This window comes from Pinus tabuliformis, chromosome 3_1 (assembly GCF_031772625.1).
Source record: "Pinus tabuliformis cultivar Carrire ecotype Pingquan chromosome 3_1, CPIR1, whole genome shotgun sequence".
NCBI classification, from domain to species: Eukaryota; Viridiplantae; Streptophyta; class Pinopsida; order Pinales; family Pinaceae; genus Pinus; species Pinus tabuliformis.
This window is the reverse complement of record NC_142301.1, coordinates 594,487,298-594,509,940: the sequence shown is the minus strand read 5'-3', so window position 1 is coordinate 594,509,940 and position 22,643 is coordinate 594,487,298. Positions and strand designations below refer to the sequence as shown.

The following is a 22,643-nucleotide window of genomic DNA, read 5'->3' as shown; positions in this document are numbered from 1 at the left end:
GTAAATGTCACAATTTGGCGTCCAGAGTGTTAAAACACATTGGTGTAGAGCCTCGAGTTTGGGCCAAAAACCTTCAAATCACAAATAACAACCTTAGTTTTGAGGGCAGATAAGAGAGCATTTACCTTTGTAAAGTTTACCTCCATGGAAGGAGCATTCACCATTTGTTCAACAATATAGGGACTAGTGTTATTTTGGATTTGTGGTCTTGTGTTGTTTTGTTGTAGACAGAGAGAAAGGGGAGCCTTTCCCTTGGCTGTAGCCACATATTCAAAGTAATGGACAAGTTCTTGCAAATGCCATTTTCTTGTATCTTTGTTCCATCTTTGAGTAAAATCCCTACATAAATGAGATTTTGTTCCTCTATTAGAATATTCCATCTTGTCTTTATACTTTGTTTCAGGATGTGAATGGAGTCTAAGGCATTAATCCATAACAGAGTTAACTTCCCTTGCAAGATTTTCATGAAGATCTAGAATGTATTGGGCTCTACATATGGCTGGGAAACAATAGGCTCATTCCAACAAAGTCACGGTTCCAAATGTCGAGATTCTTTAATTGGCCTAGAGCCATCAACGCCTACCCTCTCCAGCACTAAACCACCCAGATCGATGCCATCAGAAATCTGGGTAAGTTCTAATGCGCTTTCAGACAGAAAGGAAAAGACATAGATAAGTCTCCCCCATAAAAAAGGAATGGAGACACTCCGAATGTCAGAGCTACACCCATTGCCCCAAGGATGATGTTGGCATGAGAAGCCCTGTGGTCTGGGAATGCGATCAAGTGTAGAGTCTCTCGTGAAGGGTCTCAGCGCAATGACCACACATACAAAAATCCACACATGGAGGTACTAGACACCAAGAGCCTGCATATATTTCCAACGCCAAACGAAACCCCTCAGGGGGAGCTCGAAGCTTTAATCTAAAAGATAGGTATAAAAGTGGAGAGAGGAAGAGACTCACCAAGCTAGCCCTTTTGTCCCTAGTCGTCCACCACGACATTTGTAAGTCAACCACATCCCTGGCCGTGGGTCACATATCAACCAAGAAGGTGTCAACTTCAGTGTTATGACTGTCAACCATACAAAAAGGAACCAAAAAATCCCGCTCACCGGAGTCATAGAGATCCTTAGGAGCATAGTGCTGCTAATCCAGATATGGTCCCACTAGTGAAACTAAGCCTGAACGACAGCTAGAGATATTTTCTCTGGATAGATTGGTCCCACTCGCCCCTAGTCGCCATGGAAACTAGGGAGAGAAGGATCGAAGACAGTGGGGCCATACATCTTAGAACAATGGCTAGAAACCCTCATTTACCCAATTTTGTTATTGTTAAATAAAAGGGTAAATAATATCATCCAAGTAAGTATTAATCATTAATCCCTTGTATTAAGTTTCATATTTATTATTCAAGTTTATTTTATCAATTTGGGACTATTTTAGGCTTATTCTCTCCATTAGAATTTTCTGGGTTTTCACCCAGCGGGGACTCGACCCCTAGACCATCGTAACAAAGTTTCCAGCTTGCTCGAAATGCATATTTGTTGTAGATATGAAGCGTACAGACTAATTTTGTAACATACCCCCTCCTTATCCCAACCTACAACATTGGTCAAAAGGAGGTGGCTACTATGCTAACTCGAGATCCAAGGTAGCATTATGGAAATGGGATCTAAAAATTTTGATCTTTTTCCAACTTCCTCAAAACTTCATATGGATAACTTCATCATGTTTGTCTCGTCGGGACGCTTTTGGCATATAAATTTTGTCCCGATTCGACCTTTGGATCGAAAGTTATGGCCACTTAAATTTTTGAGCAATGTCATCAATTCGCCACATGTCATCCATGTGGTCCCCACGTGGCGACAACGTGGCTGTCCCTAACACCCTCATCACAACCACTTGGCGTTAGTGCATTAGTTGTTGACTTGCTTAGACTCCTCTTTGACGTAAGTGCATTGACCCGTTGCTGCCTCATCACCCCGACAAAAACACCGCTACATGAGTCCTTAAACTGTCGAGGTCCAAGGTTCCGAGGCCTTGCCACGTCACCCTGGAGGAACTCACATCAATAGAAACTCATCTTGACGAAAACTCCTTGCGAAAACTCTTTCTTGACGAGAACTCCTCTGAAGAAATATGGGTTTGGGCTCACTCCCGCCACATCATCTCGAAAGAAACTCCGGCGGAGACCCTCCTCAGAGGTAAGCCTTTCTGGGCAATAAATTGCCTTAGAAGAAACCCACCTTAGAGGAAAGTCCATCTCATAAGAATACAAGCTCGGTCCCACTCTTGTCACATCACCCTAGAAGAAACTTGCCTCCCCAGATACCTATCTTGGAGAAAACTGCTAGGAAGAAACTCTGAGAGACTAAGCGCTAAACCGCCGAGATTGAGTAATTTGCTAACAATTGATGGAAAAGCATCGGTGAAGAGACGAAGGATATTCATCGTCATGGAGTTGACAAATCAAGGTGCTGAGATGAAAATTTTAAGTGCAGCAGATGACGAAAACCCCTTTTTCCATCTTGGAGCAAAACATCAGAGAAAACAATCTCGGAAGGTTGTAGAGGAGCGGTGCTACAATAGCTTGCGAGATCCAAGATTCCGAGGTCTCAGTCACCAATGTAAGGTCATATGGGTTGAAGGCTTAAGGGTACCGAGAGCTAATAACAGACGGATTGCGTTCACGTAAGTTAATCATTGTGTTTATAGAAACTGAGCACAAGGCTCGACTGTGATGGTTCTGAGAAGGTTTGAGGCTTTGAGCCTTGCATGAGGACTTGTCCTGTCGCTCTTAAAGTTGTTATATGGCACACTGTATGACTCTCTCCCTTGAGCTTTCCACAGGAGTTTTGCCCGACCCATTAAACTTGTGTGTGTATACACACACACACACAAAATACACTATCCTTCCTGAGCTCAACAATAATTAATCAAGACTTAATAGCCAATTCTTTTGATGACAAAGTAGATAAAACAACATACAGGAAGTCATACGGTGCCCAAAGTCCTGTAGGGACTCAACACTCTATCAACATTTCACGGGCAAGCAAGAAAACTATTGAAGAATCTAGGGTAGTTAGAGTTAATGAGATTCTTCTTGACATGATAACTATTTGTGAGGTATTTTATCTTTAGCTTATTAGCACAATCTTTTCTTGATATCATTAGTGTGTGTATTTCGTTCATCAAATAGCTACCAAAACAAAGAGAGAAGAACACAAGATGTTTGGTTTTTTGCCAGGGCCAAAACCTCTCCTTTTTGGAGAGGAAAACCCACACAAAATTCTTCTTATAGAGATTCCAATTGACGAATACCAAGACCATGACCCTTGACTTATGATGCCACTTGAAGACCAAGACACCAATCCTCTTCTTCGTTGTTGTTGGGATCATCATCACTGCTGCTTCATCATTATTCTGTCATCACTTAGATCATAACTGTTGTATCCTTATCGAGATCTTCATTACAACAAAGAGATCTGATATATATATATAGGAGAGTTGCTCTTAGGTTTACCGAGATACTGATCTTCTCCATTAAGGTCATGACTGTAGTTATACTAAGATCATAATTGCATCTATTATGATTGCTTCTGGACTATATACCGAGACAAAGTGTGTCTTCATGAGATCACTGCCTTATCACAAGAATGTCGAGATTGTAAGGTTGCTTCAAAGATCACTGTATAGATAGGCCTAGACTGTGAACACCGAGGAGATTTTCTCACTGTAATTATTGCAGAGGTATCCGAGATGTACCCTATTGTACCCATCCGAAGTTCCTGAGCTCGTGGATAGACCTTCGAGAATGACATCCGAAAGTCTTCTTGCAATTGTCTTGTACTTCCTGCACCTATACGAAGTTCAAAGAGAATCCGAGTTCTGCTCCTTCTGTGGTGACCCTAGCCGCATATATATAGTAGTTAGTCTCCCATAATAAGCCGACATGACAGTGAATTTTTGTGTCACTTCATTTGAGCCGACATGACTGGTATTTATTCGTTTTGCTAGCTGACTTGACTGCATTTTACATCGTTTTGTTTGCTGCCTTCTTCAAGAGGATTGTGCTTGTCTTGGAGGGCTAATCTAGACACTAGGTAGACTCATATCTTTTTCTCATGCTCAAGAAGAGCTTCTTAATATTTTCTTTGACTCTTTGACTTTCCTATAACACTTCAACATGTGTTGGACCTATGTAATGAGCAAGAAACTCATTTTATAATTTACAAAAATAATATTTCTTTTCTTTTACAAGTACAAAGATCAAAATTACATTTATGAAGACCGAACCTAGTTACACTTTCTTCAACACTCCCTCTTAACTAGGGAGGTATTCATAATGGTACTTGGTCATTCTCAATCTGAAGAATTTCTCATAAGAAGAATTAGATTGGTAACCCATCTGTATAGCATCATAGTAACCAACATTGCTTCCACAACAAGGCCTTGACTGACAACTCTATCTCTCATTAGATCAGAACACAATGTTGGCGAGACCAATGATTATAGACACCTTCATCATCGACTCTCAAGGTACATACCCACCCGGGTGTTCACTGAGTATGACCTTCTAGGACTATTATCTTCGGTTCCTAGTCCTCAAAGAATATTGGTCATCTTGCCTACTCTTATCTTGGATGCCCTACACATCCTCAAGAGCATCGGATGGCAAATGATTACCCAATCCTCCCATTCTTTCTTTCTAGGTGAAGACAATAATGTTATGTCTATCTCTCCCTATTAACTAGGGAGGATATGCCCATTCCTATAAAGGAATGTACCCAAGTTCCCTTTCACCATGAACTTGCCCAAGCTCCCTCTCAATTAGGGACTTGTCAGAGCTCCCTCTTAACTAGGGACTCTCTTTTTCATCAGCAGCTTCTTTTTCGTGGGTCCTTCAACTGCTTGATCAATTTCCTTGATGTCATGAAATTAATTCGAGCTTCTTCCTTGTAGGGCTTTAGCCATCGATCACTTTCCTTCTTGGTTTGCCATGTCATTTCTTTCTTCATGGAAAGTTGCCTTCTTGATACATATCTGGAACCTTCGTCATATGGCTACTTCTTCCTTATCATGTTTCTTTCAGGAATTTCCATCCTCCACATGAATGATATTTGTACTTGTACTTACAACTCTTGTGCTAGTAGCCCTGCATGAACTCATCCATATATTATTCAAGAAATCAAAACATAACATTAATTCAAACTGTACCTTTTGAGATGACTCTTCATCATAATATCTTTCTGTAGGTATTAGCATCCTGCATACATATTGACACATCTCCCAAAGATATCCATAGTCAAGGGTCTCCATCTTTTTAGACTTCCATCAGAGTCTTCATATCTTTCCGGGAGATTTCCTAGTCAAATCTTCTTGGTCTTTTGGATGTTGATTGCCTTCATTAGGGTTGCATATCTCACGATCTCTTCCTTCCTCACACATTCCATTCCCAGGAGCTTTCAATCAGAGTTTCTTCATTGTGGTCAACCACCTCATACTTCATATGAGGACATATTATGTTGATTTCATCTAGTGTGACTTATGCCTTCCTGCATCCTTTCAGAGGAGGAGATCCTTTTTCTCTTGATCATGCTTCTCAAGATAGAAGTAATGATCCATGTTACCTGCAACCATATGACATGACATTATAATATTAAACACAAGCATACATACCTCATTTTACGTTTAGGTCATCTAGGCTTCTTCCAACAACTTCCTTGATTGAAAAGATCTTCAATCCCTTGATCTGCTTCATTTCTCATGTCATCATACCATCATCTCATGAATTCCATAAGTTGGATTTCTTGATGAAACACTTGCTTCCTCTCTAGATTAGTGAACCCTCCGATGAGGATTCCTTTAGAGAATCTTGAGGATCTTGTATATCCCCATTTGGCAGATGTTTCCTTTTTGTATGATGAGCCTTGTCCTAGATGACTTCATCCTTTTCTTCAATGTCCAATGAGGTTCCCAAGAGCTATATCCTTCATGTTTGTCTGCCATGGATTTTGTCCTCCATGATTCCCATGGTGATGTCCCGAGCTCTTGTTTCTAATGCTTCCATGATGCCACGATGCATCTTATTATCATGGTCATATCTGTAACTAAAGATTTAGGAGCTTATGATAGGACCCTTTTGTGAGGGATACCATCTCAATCATAGTAGAGATTTGTTACTCCCTCTTTCCTTTGTCCCTTTCTTCAGCTTCCTCCATCTTTCCAATGATATGAGCTTTCTTTTTATAATCTTTCCATAGTACTTTTCTATCTTGTTTGAGGACCCTTTCCTTTCCTTTCTACACATGTTTGAGTCCATTAACCTTCAACACTTTTGCCATCAACTTGTCTTTCTCTATCTAGCATAGAGACCATAAGTTGTCGAATGAGGTAACTTTCTTATCCCATGGATAGTTGTTACTTTGATTATCTGTTAGTGCATTATAGATCAATGATGGTTATCTTCCTTCCTAGATCTTGTAGATGAGACCTTATGAATATATCCTACATCCTTTGATACCTTTACTTTCATGTAGATCAGATTTAATGTGACCTTCTTCATTGCACCTTCAGAGAATGAGTTTATCATATACATTTCTTTGATGTCTCCAATGTTGCTATATGAGGGGATCTTTCGTAAGTATCTCTTTCCATGAATTCTGAGGGGACCTTTTGATATGTTCAATGACTTCAGCTACTTAGAGGACTATGTCCATCCTCCTTCTTCATGCAAGGAATCTTGATGACCCATCCAACCTATAGATCTCCTTGCAATTATGAAGTCATTTTACCAAATTGATTAATGAAAATACTTACTTGAGATGTGAAGATAAAATATTCACCTTGATCTTGTTGGAAGTAGTTGAAGCAGATGCATTAGAGCTTCCTCTTGAATGATCTTCTTTCAAATGAGAAAGCCTTTTCCTTAATAGAAAAGGTTGCTCCTTTTGATGAGGATGATTTGCTGCTTCCTTGGATGATCTTCTTCTAGGGCAAGGAGATGATCCTTGCTTGATTTATAGCCTTGAAGATAATAAAAATACCTTCTTGCCTTTAATATGTTTTGTCTTCTTTTGTAGTGTCGATCAGGACTTTTGCTAGGGTTTCAACCTGTTCCAAGATGATGTGATCTTTGATTTTGAGGTCATTTGCTTTGTAGACATCTTGATGAGGGTCTTGGTGTCCTTTTGATGATGACTGTGGAGACAAATGTTCTTGCCGTTGCAGACTGATTCTTTGATCTAGGACTTGATGATTTGATCCTTCAATGTAGATCTTGATCCTTTTTCTTTGATGTCCTTCAACCTGCTTTGATGTTCTTTTTGAAGCTTGATCATTGAATGTCTCTTTGCTGCCCTTCGTTTGACTTCAGAGCCTTAGCTCTGATTCCATGTTGAAGAATCTAGGGCAGTTAGAGTTAATGAGATTCTTCTTGACATGATAACTATTTGTGAGGTATTTTATCTTTAGCTTATTAGCACAATCTTTTCTTGATATCATTAGTGTGTGTATTTGTTAGTTTGTCAAATAGCTACCAAAACAAAGAGACAAGAACACAAGATGTTTGGTCAAATAGCTACCAAAACAAAGAGACAAGAACACAAGTTTTTGGATTTCTGCCAGGGCCAAAACCTCTCCCTCTTGGAGAGAAAAACCCACACAAAATTCTTCTTATAGAGATTCCAATTGACGAATACCAAGACCATGACCCTTGACTTGTGATGCCAGTCCAAGACCAAGACACCAATCCTTTTCTTCGTTGCTGTTGAGATCATCATCACTGCTGCTTCATCATTGTTCCATCATCACTTAGATCATAACTGTTGTATCCTTACTGAGTTCTTCATTACAACAAAGAGATCATATATATATATATATATATATATAGGAGAGCTGCACTTAGATTTGGTGAGATATTGATCTTCTCCATTAAGGTCATGACTGTAGTTATACTAAGATCATAATTCCATCTATTATGACTGCTTCTGGAATATATACTGGGACAGAGTGTGTCTTCATGAGATCGCTGCCTTATCACAAGAATGCTGAGATTGTAAGGTTGCTTCAAAGATCACTGTATAAATGGGCCCAGACTGTGAACACGGAGGACATTTTCTCACTGTAATTACTGCAGAGGTATCCGAGATGCACCCTACTGTACCCATCCAAAGTTCCTGAGCTTGTGGATAGCCCTCCGAGAATGACATCCGAAATTCTTCCCGCAACTGTCCTGTACTTCCTGCACCTATACGAAGTTCAGAGAGAATCCGAGTTGTGCTCCTTCTGTGGTGACCCTAGCCGCATATATATAGTAGTTAGTCTCCCATAATAAGCCGACATGACAGTGAATTGTTGTGTCACTTCATTTGAGCCGACATGACTGCTCTTTATATCGTTTTGCTGGCCGACTTGACTGCATTTTACATCATTTTGTTTGCTGCCTTCTTCAAGAGGATTGTGCTTGTCTTGGAGGGCTAATCTAGACACTAGGTAGACTCATATATTTTTCTCATGCTCAAGAAGAGCTTAATATTTTCTTTGACTCTTTGACTTTCCTATAGCACTTCAACATTTGCTGGACCTATGTAATGAGCAAGAAGCTTATTTTATAATTTACAAAAATAATATTTCTTTTCTTTTACAAGTACAAAGACCAAAATTACATTTATGAAGACCTAACCTAGTTACATCTGAGAAGGTTTGAGGCTCTGAGCTTTGCATGAGGACTTGGCTCGTCTCTCTTAAGGTTGTTACAGGGCCCACTGCATGACTATCTCTTTTGAGCTTTCCACAGGAGTTTTGCCTGACCCATTTTGCTTGTGTGTGTGTGTGTGTATGTACACACACACACACACACACACACACAATACACTATCCTTCCTGAGCTCAACAATAATTAAGCAGGACTTAATAGCCAATTCTTTTGATGACAAAGTAGATAAAACAACATACAGGAAGTCATATGGTGGCCAAAGTCCTGCAGGGACTCAACATTCTATCAACGTTTCACAGGCAGGCAGGAAAACTCATTCCAGATTCTATTTACAGGCGTAAACCACACACTTGAGCCTTAAATTAGCATCATTACAGGCCTGTGGCCAACAAGACATTTATGTAATTGATAAATGCAAGAACCAACATTCCTCAATCATTAGTATGCCATTATCTTGTTGCAAGTAACAAAGGCAATATGGTAATCACAAGCATAAACATAAGACAATACTTCTGCAAGGTCTGACAACTGAGAGTGGGACTTCGACTCTCCACCCAACCTAGACCAGCTGCATCCAAGTCTTTCTTGTAGCTGTCACCCTCAAGTCAGATTCCAAAGCTTGAGGTAGAGTGTTTTCCGAGGAGTTTTAAACCAATATTTCAGCTGAAACAGTGGGTCTCGAGGCTATCTCACCTCCCCCCACCAGTGATCAAAACCAAGAAAACACGGTGAACCACTTCATGGGCATACATCCATCTTCTACTCGGGAGATTTAATCAGTATCATCAGCTGAAACGTCGTGTCTCAAGGCCACACTGCCTTCATCAACCAGCTATTCAAAGATTTCACATTAGGCATGGAACACATTATTTCATGCAAAGGGACTTGTAAATGAGCATCCCAACTTCTCCAAGGGTTTAGACGCAGAGTCTCAATTTAGAAATGGAGAGAGATATGGTTAATAACATGGAGGTTTTATTAGCTATGTTACCTTTGAAGGAATAAGGGTGCGCTTTCCAGCAGCTTAGTGGAATCTTCCACATGGGTTCTTAGTCCAATCCCATGGAATTACCATCAAGTGTTATCAACCCACTAGCCTTGTGTGCCTCCAACTTTCAAAGGTTATCAACCAACAAAGTCTCCAGTGGAGTTATCAGCCCTGTAAGTCATAGCAACTAATCTGAGATTATCAGTCAGTAAGCCCCCCTGGGTTTTTCAGTTGGCTATAATCACAGCTTCTCTTCTCCCTGAATTCTCTCTCTGCCCTCTCAGTAATTTAGCTTGACCACTCAGGAGCCTCACGACCTCCCTATCTTTTCCTTTGTTCCCTTCCTTTACCTTTACGTATGAGTCTTGGATGCTTTTCCCCGGACCTTTCAGCTTATTCTGCTCTTTCCCATAGGAGCCTCTTGGCCTCCCTTATTCTTGTTTCCACAGGAGCCGCTTGACCTCCTCTTTTTCTCTATGCGCATTCGCTCCCTCAGTGCGTGAGAGTGTTTTCATAGTCAGAATACCCCCTCCCTCGTTCTCTGTTCTAACTGAATGAAGGAGTCTTCTTCCTACGTCGTCTATACAGTCTAACTGCCTTGGGCAGTGTGGCCCATCTTTTTCATTAAATTTTTGTCCCTTTCTTGCTTGTAGTTATGCCCAAAAGACACATGGGCATGTCCTTCATTTTTCTAGCTGAATTTAATGACACATTCAGCTCCCTTAATACCACTCAGTCAGCCCATGACTGATATTAAAAACAACCAACTCCACAAGCAATGGAATCAGTGTCCCTATCTCGGCCATTTTTAATTTTATAATTAAATAATTACAAGGGAATTATTTACAACGATTACAATGGGAATTAACCCACAGGGGATGTTACAAATTTCACTTATGTTTACTGTCCTAGCCTCTTCCACCCCTAGATTATCAATCTAGAGTGTAAAGATTCTTGTGGGTGGCCCTGAAGAGGGATTTTACTAGCTGTTTCTTGCGTTTTTCTACAATTTTCTGATCTATAGTCACTGAACAAGCAAAAATACACAAGACAGCCCCTTATCAAAGGTACATATTAAGTATAAATCATATATTTAGTAAGTACATTTAATTTTTACTCATTTGAGCTATTTACTTGTTTGTTGTCATCAGTCTTAAGTAAAATTCCTTGCTGGTCTACATTTAATTTCTGCAAAAAAAACCATTTCTAGATCAATAAATCATTAAAGAATTAACTCCTCTCTTCACCCAAGACCCCATTTAAGGCACTGGTCAATTAATTTTTGGGTGAAGTGTCACACATAGGGAATACTCCCATAGCCATTCAAGTAAGAGTTGGGCTTAAAGACTGGAAACTCGTGTCGAGGTGACAGTGAGCAGTTGTCTTGTGTGTATCATCTTACCATCTTGCAGGGACCTTGGCAAGGCTGCTAGTTTGGGTGGTAACAAGCCCAAAAAAAGTCAGTTAACCACTAAAAATGATCTCTAATCACTCTGCATACTAATTAGTTCAGTTCATGCCACCTCTTCTTCCAATCGATGCTCTAGTTCTGCTGAAGAAGCATCTTGTTCTATTTTTGTTGATGAGGGTGAGGATGAGTTGTATTATGATATGCAATTGTGCTTGTCTTTAGTTCATGTTTATCTCATTTTCAGCACATATAGCCTCATGTATAAAGGTTGATTTGGGAATCTTGGATGTAAAGTCCTATCTATAAAGGCTAATCTTGGATTTTACATCATGTAATCACTATGGAAGTTAATTTAGACATGGTTTCACTTCTAAAATGTCATTTATGTGTATCATTCTTTTTTTGCAAGATTATGTGTGTGCATTGGTGGGTGTGTGTGTGTGTGTTTTAAAATTACAGACGCGACATTTCTCTCGATATTTCCATTTTGGGTGGGTCACATTTCCAGGCAATCCCATTTCAGAAACTTCTAGATGTTTCCACATTTATCGCAACTTAGCAATGAGCTAATGCACTCTCAAACTAACAACTCTTGAGGTGCTTACTGGTCCACCCTCTAACTCATTCTAAGAGAAAAAGGGAAGATACAATGTAACCAGACACATGCAATATAGTGTGCCAGCTGAAAGTATTTAACTCTAAACCTAATTTGCCTGATTTGCATGGCTAGATGAGCCAAATGTAGTGCACTCCTACTAGAGATGAAATGAGGCATGTAAGCATGCATCCTCCTAGAGAATCAGAGATATGTGCCTTAACTAAGATTGAGAATCCACATGCATTAGCAATTTGGCACCTAGTATATATAGGACAATTTACCTTCTAACTATGCATGCAACTATTAACTAAAGCAAAACTCGGATATAAAACTAAACTACTAAATATGGAAAGGCATCTAAACTGAATTGAACTGAGGATGGCTCACACATGCACCCTTTGTCTCTTTCTCCTTTATAAATGCTGCTATGTCCTCACTAATTTTTGTATGACATTACTAAAGCAGGGTATATTCATTAATTGCCTCGTCTATTAGAAGAGGAAGGTCCCATAGCTAGAAGTTAGAACACAGTTTGAGCTACACACAGTGACACAAGTAGAAAGTAACAAATACTTGTTGCGAATCATGCTGAGTTGTCTTCTTTGCCCTATCCAACTTGTGTGCCCACCTTTCCTTTATAAAAGATAATGAAGAAGGGGTTACAAAAGAGGCTAAGAATAGCCTCAAGAGTGGTGTACCTTACATGCTCATGCATGCCCCTCAGATGCATGGAATGGATGCATCATATAAGATGTGCAAGTTCCAAGATAACTATGCCATGCATGTAGTGTAACCTCCAAAGTAACTGTTTGTTGCATGCAGGAATCAATCAGAGTAATGTACCAGATGAAAGAGGGATTACCCCCAGAATAATGTGTCACATGAAAGTGTGAAACTCCCAATGTCCATATTCTTTGGGATTTGTGTCCTAGAATAGGAGATGCATGCATGCATGTGCCTTACTCATGGTAATGTGTCCTATCCTCCATCATGCTTTCATAAGCAGCTTGCCATCTTTGCATGAAGGTTTCCCTCACACTAGTGTGCCCTTCCTCTATCAATAGTCAAGAAAACAGCAACTTGAATTCCTGACGGTGAAGGGAAATGGAGAACATGGTCAGGAAACCAGCAAAATTGGCTCGATTTTCTCTCCATTTATTTTGTTGATAATGTCCCATAGACAAGTTTTCCTCATGGGCTTCTTCATAAAAGTCTGTCTATCTATCTCAAGAAGACCTAACTAACATGCTGGGAACAATAGCTAGTCGATTTCAATATTTTTGAATTGGAGCATAGTAGAGTCTATGCTTGAAAATAATAAATTGCCTTTCACTGTTCAGTTTATCATTAAAATACATTGTACCCAAGAAAATTCATATCCTGCTGGTTACTGGTAATGAGAACTAGAATGAAGATCTAAAAGGATTAGCAGCTTACTCTCAATATCATAGACACTGTGTTTTGCATGATTTGATTTTGTATTCTGCCTTCTTATGTTGGTTATTTTCCCTTGAAGAACCCATGAGTGCCAAACCTGAAATGTTGCTGATGATAACATGGCTAACGTATTGTGGGATTATAAATACAACTGATAAGAGTTCAGTTAATCCGCAAATGATCAATCACATAGTAAGCAGCAAATGGATTACAATTCTGATGACTAGTAGGTCGGCCTTGTTTTCTAGTAGGCAGCAGCCAGCCACAGTTTCAAGGGAATGCCTAAATACTTTTGTAACTTTACATACTAAGTTCAAAAGTCATAATCCTGTGGCATCTGAAAGGCTCCATTGTGTTTTATAGCCAGTTCTCTCGACATTGCTGTCTAACTCCCTTACTGTTTTTCTGCAAGTTTAGGTTGACATGAACACTTTTGTACCTATGCCTACAAGATAGAAACAGGATGTAATGCCACTTACTTCGCCTTTTTGATAAAGGAACTTTTATGGCAACGTAACTACATTGATTGTTCCCTGATTTGACTGTTCTGGTATTTTGGAGTTGGATTTTCTGCAAGTAGTGAGACTTCAAATGCAGTTACAAGTTCCCTCTTCAGATATGTAAAACTCTCCTAAAAGTGTTCTGGCATTCATACTTGGTGCTTTTTCTATTACGCTTTTCTGATTTTGATAGAAAAGCAATAGGAAATGCTTTTGCATTGCCACTTTCTTGTGCTTACATGAGATGTATTGCACTCTTCCATTAAACTACAATCATAGTTTTAAAAACCTGTTGGTCTGAACCGGTAACCGGTCAATCTGGCGGGTCAGATAGGGATGGGTAATGAACCAGTAGAAAAACAGTACACTTGGTTGTAGGGCTGGTTTGTACCATTTAGGTACTAAATTGGCTGGGCTGTACCTAACTGGTACAAATCAGGCGTAATTGGCCGGTTCTGATCCTAACCAGTTGGTCGAATCTCATGTGTGTGGGGGGAGTCTGGGACCCTTGGTGATTTTTCATGTGGTTTTGGAGGAAATCAGGGGCTGTTTCCCTCCCAATGCAGACCCCCTTGATTGTAAAACCAACTGTCCCCCTCCTAAATCCTAAACCTAAACAAAAATCCTAATTAAACCCTAGCAATGCCGACAATCAATGGTAATGTCAAATTCTTAGAACTTTTACTTAAATTTTTAACATTACCATTAATTGTTTTAGGATGTTTGAGAGTGGTTCGAACCTTATTGGACTTCATATTCAGAAAGTAGAATTTCATATCCCATTCAAAATTCAGTAGACTTTATGGTTTTTAGGATTTTAGGATTGGTAGGGTTGCAACATTTTCATTTAATTCTATCGTGTATGAGGGTATGGGATTGACATTTAATCAAGAGAATGAAGCCCTTAATGTACCTTGATGTTGTTGGTATTGATTGTTGAACTCCTTTGCCATGACCTTAACAAAAATGTACCCTTCACTCAAACCAAAGTAATTGGTTAGGCATGTTAAGCTTTATCTACCATATTATAAAGTTGAGGAAATGAACCCTTCACTCAAACCAAAATTGTTGGTTAAGCATGTTAACTTTTTCAATTTCTACCATATTCTAAGGTTGAGGAATCCAAGTCTGAAGACTTTGAGCCAGATGATTTTTATGTAGCTCTTGTCGATGACCCTGTTTCTAGTAGTGGTGAATCAATGATGAGTTTGATGAGTTATCATGTTGATTAATGATCTGTAGTCGGCCAGTGGCGTAGTAGCTTGTAGCATTGTTTTTGGAATTTAGAGGCCATTCAGAGCCTCATTGATTTTGTATTTTGTTGTTGAAGTGTTTCACTTGGTTCCATTTCAATATATTCACCCTTATTGTCTTTTGAAATCTTAAAGTTATTTTTTCATTAAAAATTCATTTATTTTACATATTGTTTTCAAATCTGGTTTATTGAATCTAGTTCGATCTGGTTTGATCCAGTTCCAGTTTTTAAAACTATGCCTACCATTGTGGTCATTCATTGGACATTAAGAAAATTATCTCATCTTATTTATGTTTTGCAGCAGCTGTATGCTAAGGGATTCAAATACTTGTTCTAGCTGCAATATTTAGGAATTTGCAACATTATTGATCTAAATCTATAATTAATGTGTGTTTAAAGGATACAGTTTTTATTCAACCATTTTAACTGTCCTTCCTCTGGACTTTGAAACAGGCAGAGCTTTGTCAGAATGAAGAATGCTCAGTTCGAATGCATGATTATTGTCTTAAAAGAAAATTTCAGCATCCTCAGGTATGATAATATCTAAAATTATAAGGACAATTGAACTCTGGACTTGGTTTGTAATTAATGTGAGTCAAACATATGAGAGAACTATTTTCTTTGGATGTTATATTATAATCAGTCTAATCTGTTCAAATGGATATAATTGTTGAAAATTGTAACTAGGTTCGGGCTTCATAATGACTTAATTGTAAACATGACATTGTATATTCTTTTTAAAGAAAGAAAAAGAAATCAAAATAAATTATATTTTATTTTGGAGTATGGGTTGCATACTCAAGTTTGAGTCAAAAGCATGTTCTTCGTGCTTTTAGGTTTTCTAGGATAAAGAATAATATTGGTCATTTGTCATAGTCCCATTTGGACTCATTGTAAAAAAGAAAAATATTTATGTTATCAAGAAAAAGCCATTTTGTATCTTAAGACCAAGTCAGCCCAAGAGTAGATCAAATCGGCCTAAAGGAGGGTAATCCGACCCTCAAGAAAGGCTATATAAAAGGAGGAATTCGACTTACATGGAACACATCTCATCTCCAGTGCGATTTGCAATAGCAAAGAAGAGAAAGAGTAGCTGGGAGGATGAAGAAGAGGAGTAGAAGTCGAAATCCTTGGAAGATTATCTTTTCTTGTCCACATGTGTGAAGCTGCTAGGGTTTGTGAAGCTAAAGGAGGCTGAAATTGCAGGGCCGAAATTTTGAGGGGTAGTTTTAGGGCCAAAAATTCCAAGACAAAGTTGCAGTAGGTCGAAGTTTGGAAGCTGCCTTGGAGAAGATCTTGCTGGGGGCTGGCTTGGTGCTTGGTAGGGTTGTTGGCTTTGGTCTTTGGGTCTTGGAAGTCTCTTTGTAAGCAGATTCTATATAAGAAGAGAACCATTTTTTTGGGTTTTCCCCTTGGAGGGGTTTTGGCCTGGCTTGGAGCCTATATCTTGTGTACTTTGTCTTGTTGTGATCTTCATTGTTTTGGTAATTGCTTGATGAATAAGATCTAATAAAGTAATAAAAGGCCAACACATGTCACAAGTAATTATCAAGTTAAGGAAAATCATCTATAATACATCAGTGTCTTGATTTTCCAACAATAATTAGCTTATGTACCTGCTGTTACTAGAAGACAATAAATTTATTCTTCAAGATATATCCCAACATTTTTGTTTGAAGCACAAGTCTTCAGTTACTCAATTCCTCCTCAGATTTCTCTGTAAAATTCTTCATGCATTATTGTTTTTGTCTTGGCTCATGACTTCATGATTCTAAAGTATCTTGTTCCCCTTTCTGTTTTAGTATTTTTTTTTATGTTTGAATTAAAGCTAAGAAATGTTCTAAGCAATTAACGTTAATGTGATCTCATCTAGTGAATATAACACAACACTATTTGGCCATTTTTAGTTGTGATTCATGCAAATTGAGTCTATGACATTGGTTGGTTACTAGCCACTGTTGCCACTAAAAAAATACGAGCTTAAATTTCCAAACTGATTTAGAGTTTGCTTTCTCATTTTTTTGCACCTAATCCATTCACTCGTGAGCTTTTGTTCTTCTCAAATTCCATAGGCTACCGTTAGTGACTCCTATAATACCATCAAAGGTTAGCCTCCACAACACCACTATTTTTCTGTGTTACAACTTCAATATAACAATTGCTGCATCTATTAAAACTTCACTAAACCAGAATAGATCCATCTTAACTCTAGATCTACCAACGATCGAGAGGGATCAAATCTCTCAGGATACAAACCTCTTTTTGAGTGCAATACTTGAGGAAAGGTTTGCTCCTCAAGAGATTTGATCCATCTCAAAGCTTAATAAATTTGGAGTTATGATGGATCTATGTTGGTTCTTTATAATATTGTTTATTTTATATATAAATTTCACATCTCTATACATAGAAATACTCTTATTTCTAATTCTATTAAAACCTTCACAGTGAATATAGCTACATGCATATGCATATGGCATTTATTGTTGACATGTTTTATAATTTTTTTTTTATGCATTTTTATTTCAATTACCTCAACCTCTTCAACATGATGAATGCAAAGGCAAACCGTTTATCTACAATTTTCAACAATGATAAATGTGTGTATCTGTTGTAGATTGTGAGGACATTCGTATGATTTTGTACAAAGTTGTGCATCCTCAATAAGATTTCCAATCCAAGGCACATCAAAAACAATAGATTTAAGTGCTAAATTCAAGGAATGGACAATGCAAGGTGTCCAAAATACTTGTGGATATGTAGCTTCCACAATCATGTCAGCAACCTTGCAAACAGATGCATTGTTTGTAATGATTTGCATACAAGAATCAACACCTACATCTTCAATAATTTTAATAAACAACTCACCCATATATTGTGCATCCTTGTATTTTCCAAGAGCATCCACTACTTTTAAGAAAATTGGTTCATTCAAGGAAGACACCATGAAGTTGATGAGTGGACGACATGTTACATTTGTCCATCCATCAGAAACAATACCAACCCCAAATGTTGGCTATGTTGATTTAATAGGCTCAAACATTATATCCACCTCCTTCTTTGCCTTACTCAACAATGTAGTTCTAAGCCTCTCTGACCTAGGAGACACATACCCCGATGGAACCCCTTCTTGAGTTAGAGCTCCACACATCTCAATAAATAAAGGTGACGGTGCAAGATTAAATGATATGAAGTTGAGATAGAAAAAGAAGGTAATGGTTATATCAATCTCTTCTTGCCTCTCTTGTTGAAATATCTTGTCCATTGGACCAAGTGCCCTCCTTTTTGCTGTTTGACTTGCACGCCCACAATGTTGAAGAAAGTGTAACTAGGTTCGGTCTTCATGATGACATGATCTTTGTAACTTATGTAATAAAGAAAATAAATTATTTTTGTATATCTTGCTACATGGGTTTCATGAGCAAGAAGTGTAATTAGGTCAAATACTTCTTCTTGATGTTTTTAGGATTTTATTATTATGTCAAAGAGTCATGTCATGTGTAGAGGCGCTCTTTAAGAGCCTATGTAAAATGCATTTATGTGAAAGCAGCCCTCCAAGACCAAGATCAATCCTACATTAGGAAGCCCAAGAAGTCTACAAGCAAAATGAAACAAAAATCATCATGTCGGTTCCAAAAAAAATGAATTAAATACGTAATTACAAGTCATGTCGACTTGGGCAATAGACTTGTCAGTTCATGGATTCACATTGGCTCAATATAGAGGCACAAACCACTATAAATACCCACTTAGGGTCAATGCAAATCACACAAGAAGAATTCACATTTCTCTGAGATTTGTGTGAATATGGGTCTAGGGATCCGCAAACAAGAAGATACAGAACTCGCATTTCTCTGAACTGCGGATAGATACGAGGTGCAGGAGGGAGATCTCGGTTGGGTATAAGATCTCAGAAGGCCTCATCAGATGCGTAATGATCACAGTGAGGAAGGATGATAATCCCCTCCTCCTCGATGATGTACCTCTCAACAAAAGGAAACATAATCATTATCTCTCGGTGATAAAGAGATCTTTGGAACCCTACAGGAGCACTAACAACCTCGACATGATCACAACAAGCAGAAGTCTCAAAGGATATCACATTATAGGAATCGGATTTGCCTCCAGCAATCTCGACATTCAAATGATGAAGTGATATCTTTGTTACAGTCTCGGCATCATAAAAGGCAGTGACAAGGGTTACATCGAAAATCCTACAGGGATCAATGATGAGGATCACGATGATCCCACAGTAGCATATATTTGTTATCCCTCTCGACATACTCATAGTTGTAACGATAACAGTTCACTCTCCTTGTTGACATTCCAAACAAACGTAGTATATGATGACTTGTATCACAGTAGTATACTCGGTGATCACTGTATCGTTGAATATAATCACAACCTTAACATATTAATGATAAGGAAGGATCTCTGTGATATACACAATCCTGTTCCTAGCATGGAGAATTATGGGATCATGATTTTGATATCTCAGTGACCTCATTGTTTCGATGGTACTGATGTGAATGTACATCAATGATGATCCCACACGAAAGGAACAGCAAGTGAAGATGCAACAGTAGTGTGATGACAGTGGTATGGTAGCAGTAATGATGATGATCTCAATGAAGACAAGAGATCTCAGTGACATGATGAAGAGACAGTAATGAAGATCTCAGTGATGCAGCAATGATATCTTCAATGGTGCAGCAATCATGATGATCTCAGCAGTGTTCGAGCAAGAGGATTGATGTCTTGGTCTTGGAGAGGCAAAATGTATCAAGGGTCATGGTCTTTGTATTCGTCAATTGGAAGCTCTATAAGAAGAATTTTGTGTGGGTTTTCCTCTCCAAGACAGAGAGGTTTTGGCCTTGGTAGAAAGCTAAATATTTTTGTTCTTACCTCTTTTGTTTTTGGTAGCAGTTTGATGAAGTAAACACACACACTGATAATGAAAAGAAGATCATGCTAAGATAAATTGTAAAAACACTTCACAAAATGTTATCATGACAAGAAGAATCACTCTAATTTCTAAATGCCCTAGATTCTTCAACACACAATAACTCCCAAATGGATAACTGACATTGCTTTTCCTCGAGAATGGAAGGGGATCCTCATCCTTGTTTTTCTTAGATGATGCAACAACCATTGCCACACTAACATTGGCCTCTCTTTCTAATTCTTTCCTCTTAGATGCAGTCACTCCTAAACATGCTCCAATTCCACAAGATGGTATGCCCAACAAATGTGCTTTCACATGGAAATAGGTGCTCTTGAATTGAGTTTTGCAAAAGTTTCATTTCCAAAGAACATGGCCTCCTCCTTTAATTTGTTGCCTGACCCTTGATCGCTTGTAACATACTTCCACAAGGGATATTTACTTTCTTGAGCGTTGCAGCCCCACTTTCAACAGATGGAACACTGACAAACCCTGAGGAAATTGAAAGATGGGGGGGGGGTGGGGGCATTACCAATGGGGATATTCCTCCCCTTTTTTTGCCCCTTCCCTGCTGCCCTTGATTGAGCCATGACTGCTGTAAAAATAAAGAAAAAATGTAAACAAAATGGATAGGCAGACTGCTGTAGCAAAACTAGAAAAAAAATGGAAGGGAAATCCACACACCTGTAGCTTGAATCACCTTCAAAACACACCTATCTCCTTTGTTGATCACTTCAATAGTCCCATAGCTCCCAAACAACGATTACAAATGAGCAAAAGTGACCCAATTCTGTCTTTTATCAAGCTCGCTGGTCGCTTTTTGGTGGGCACGTGTCCGCAAATTGTGATTCTTTGTGGGCGCAAATTGGATTCTTGTAGGGCACGAATCCCAATTCTGTGACATGCTCTAGGCTCAAATTGGACACGTGTCACTTGAGAATTGTGTTCGACACAATGGATTCATGACATGAGGGGGGGCGGGAGCGAATCTGGTGACTTAGTAATTCTTTTCTGAAAAAAATTGCTTGTAATTTTATTAATAAAAACAAAATTGCAAAATAATAATTGAAATTGTTAGTATTTTTACTCTTATTTTTATTACTTTTTTAATTGCGTTTGACATTATTATTTTTCGATTTAATGCTTCACTACAACATCTTTTCTATACTGGGTGGTAGAGTTCCTCTTAGTGCAATGATGACCTCCTTTATAAGTTATTAGTTATTTATTTTTATTTTTTTAAATTGTACTCTTTGTTTATTTCATGTACAAGTCTATATGACAAACCTTAATGAGGCCGACTTCTTAGCTGCAGGCCGACTTGTTTTTGGAGGGTATTTTGACACTTTTAAATACAAAAATAATTCTTTGACATGTTGCAATGTGCCCGTTGGGGTCTTCTTAATATGACAATGACTCTATTGACTTCTTTACCCTAGGATAAACCCTAGAAGCACTCAATGGGTGCTTAACTTCTAAATAAAATGACCTTGAGCATGAAACCCATGCTATAAAAATAACAATAATAATTTCTCTCATTTTACAATACACAATAATCAATAGTAGATTTCATATTTATGAAGACCGAACCTAGTTACACATTTCAACAAATTTGTTGGACAAATTTTTGTTTTCACTGTGACTGAATTTTCTGTTTTTGATTCCACTGCAAAATTGTGAAGTTAAAATACCAGTGTATTTATTTGCAGGGGTTTTCAGAAATATTTTTACGAGGTGAAATGTTTTCTAGGTATAAAATCAGTTGCTAGGAAAATTAAATCAAAATTTGTATTATAAATTAACAATTTAATCTTCTTTCCATAAAATTTGCTTGGTAGAGAATAGCAATACGAAGGCAACATTGTATTGACATCCATATATCATCATAGCAAATACACTATTGAAAATCATAAAATCAGGGATTTGGTTGTTTTTAACTTGAAGAATCCATATATTAAAAACATTTTGTATGTAGTCAGAAATCAATAGATAGTTCGAAGGATCTAACACTAACATAATCATTTTGATATTTCTTTTCTCATAGAGCCAATCTGTAAGTAAAATAAAACTGACATAAAATCCTTGGCATGGCCTAGAGTTGACTAGAACACCTAATACAACAATAAAACACAGCATAAATTATATAGAAATCCTTTATTGTTCTCTTTGATTCACCAGAAAACTTTTACGGCATAATAAACCGTTTTTCTAAAATAAGAAGGTTGGAAGAAGGTTTTCAAAATGCGTGTTCAAGAAAAGAAAGTCAATTGTTCTGCTCAGACTAATTTTTGTAAGGAAGGGTTTTGTTAAGTGATGTAATCATGAGTCTACTAGTAGTGAAAGTCAATATAGATTGCAGGAACATTATTTTTCCTGCCCCTCAAACCCCTACAGGTAATACCACAGGTTCTGTATTTCTAATGTAGTGTTACTCAAAAGTTTCCCTTTTTCGTACCTAGAATGATTATAAATTATTATTATAGCAATAAACAAAGAGTACAATTTAAAAAAATAAAAATAAATGATTATTGTAACATAAATAAATAAATAAAAACAAGGAGTACAATTTAAAAAAAAATTCAAATGATTATTGTACTATTGATTATTGATTATTGTAAACTAAATAAATAAATAAATAAAAATAAAGAGTACTATTGATTATTGTGTATTGTAAAATGAGAGAAATTATTATTGTTATTTTTATAGCATTGGTTTCATGCTCAAGGTCATTTTATTTAGAAGTCAAGCACCCATTGAGTGCTTCTAGGGTTTATCCTAGGGTAAAGAAGTCAATAGAGTC

At 37.9% G+C, this 22,643-nt stretch overlaps 1 protein-coding gene across 3 annotated transcripts in view; it reads left to right on the top strand.

Moving 5' to 3' along the window:
• EMB1379 (embryo defective 1379) overlaps positions 1-22,643 on the top strand; it is a 154,849-nt gene that overhangs the window by 84,014 nt on the left and 48,192 nt on the right. For all 3 annotated transcript variants that reach the window (XR_016255815.1, XM_089411661.1, XM_089411662.1), the window contains exon 5: positions 15,358-15,435. Coding sequence is in view for 2 of the 3 variants with exons in the window: in XM_089411661.1 (XP_089267787.1) it covers positions 15,358-15,435 (78 nt within the window). In the remaining variant the exon portion in view is untranslated. The remainder of the gene's footprint in view (positions 1-15,357; positions 15,436-22,643) is intronic.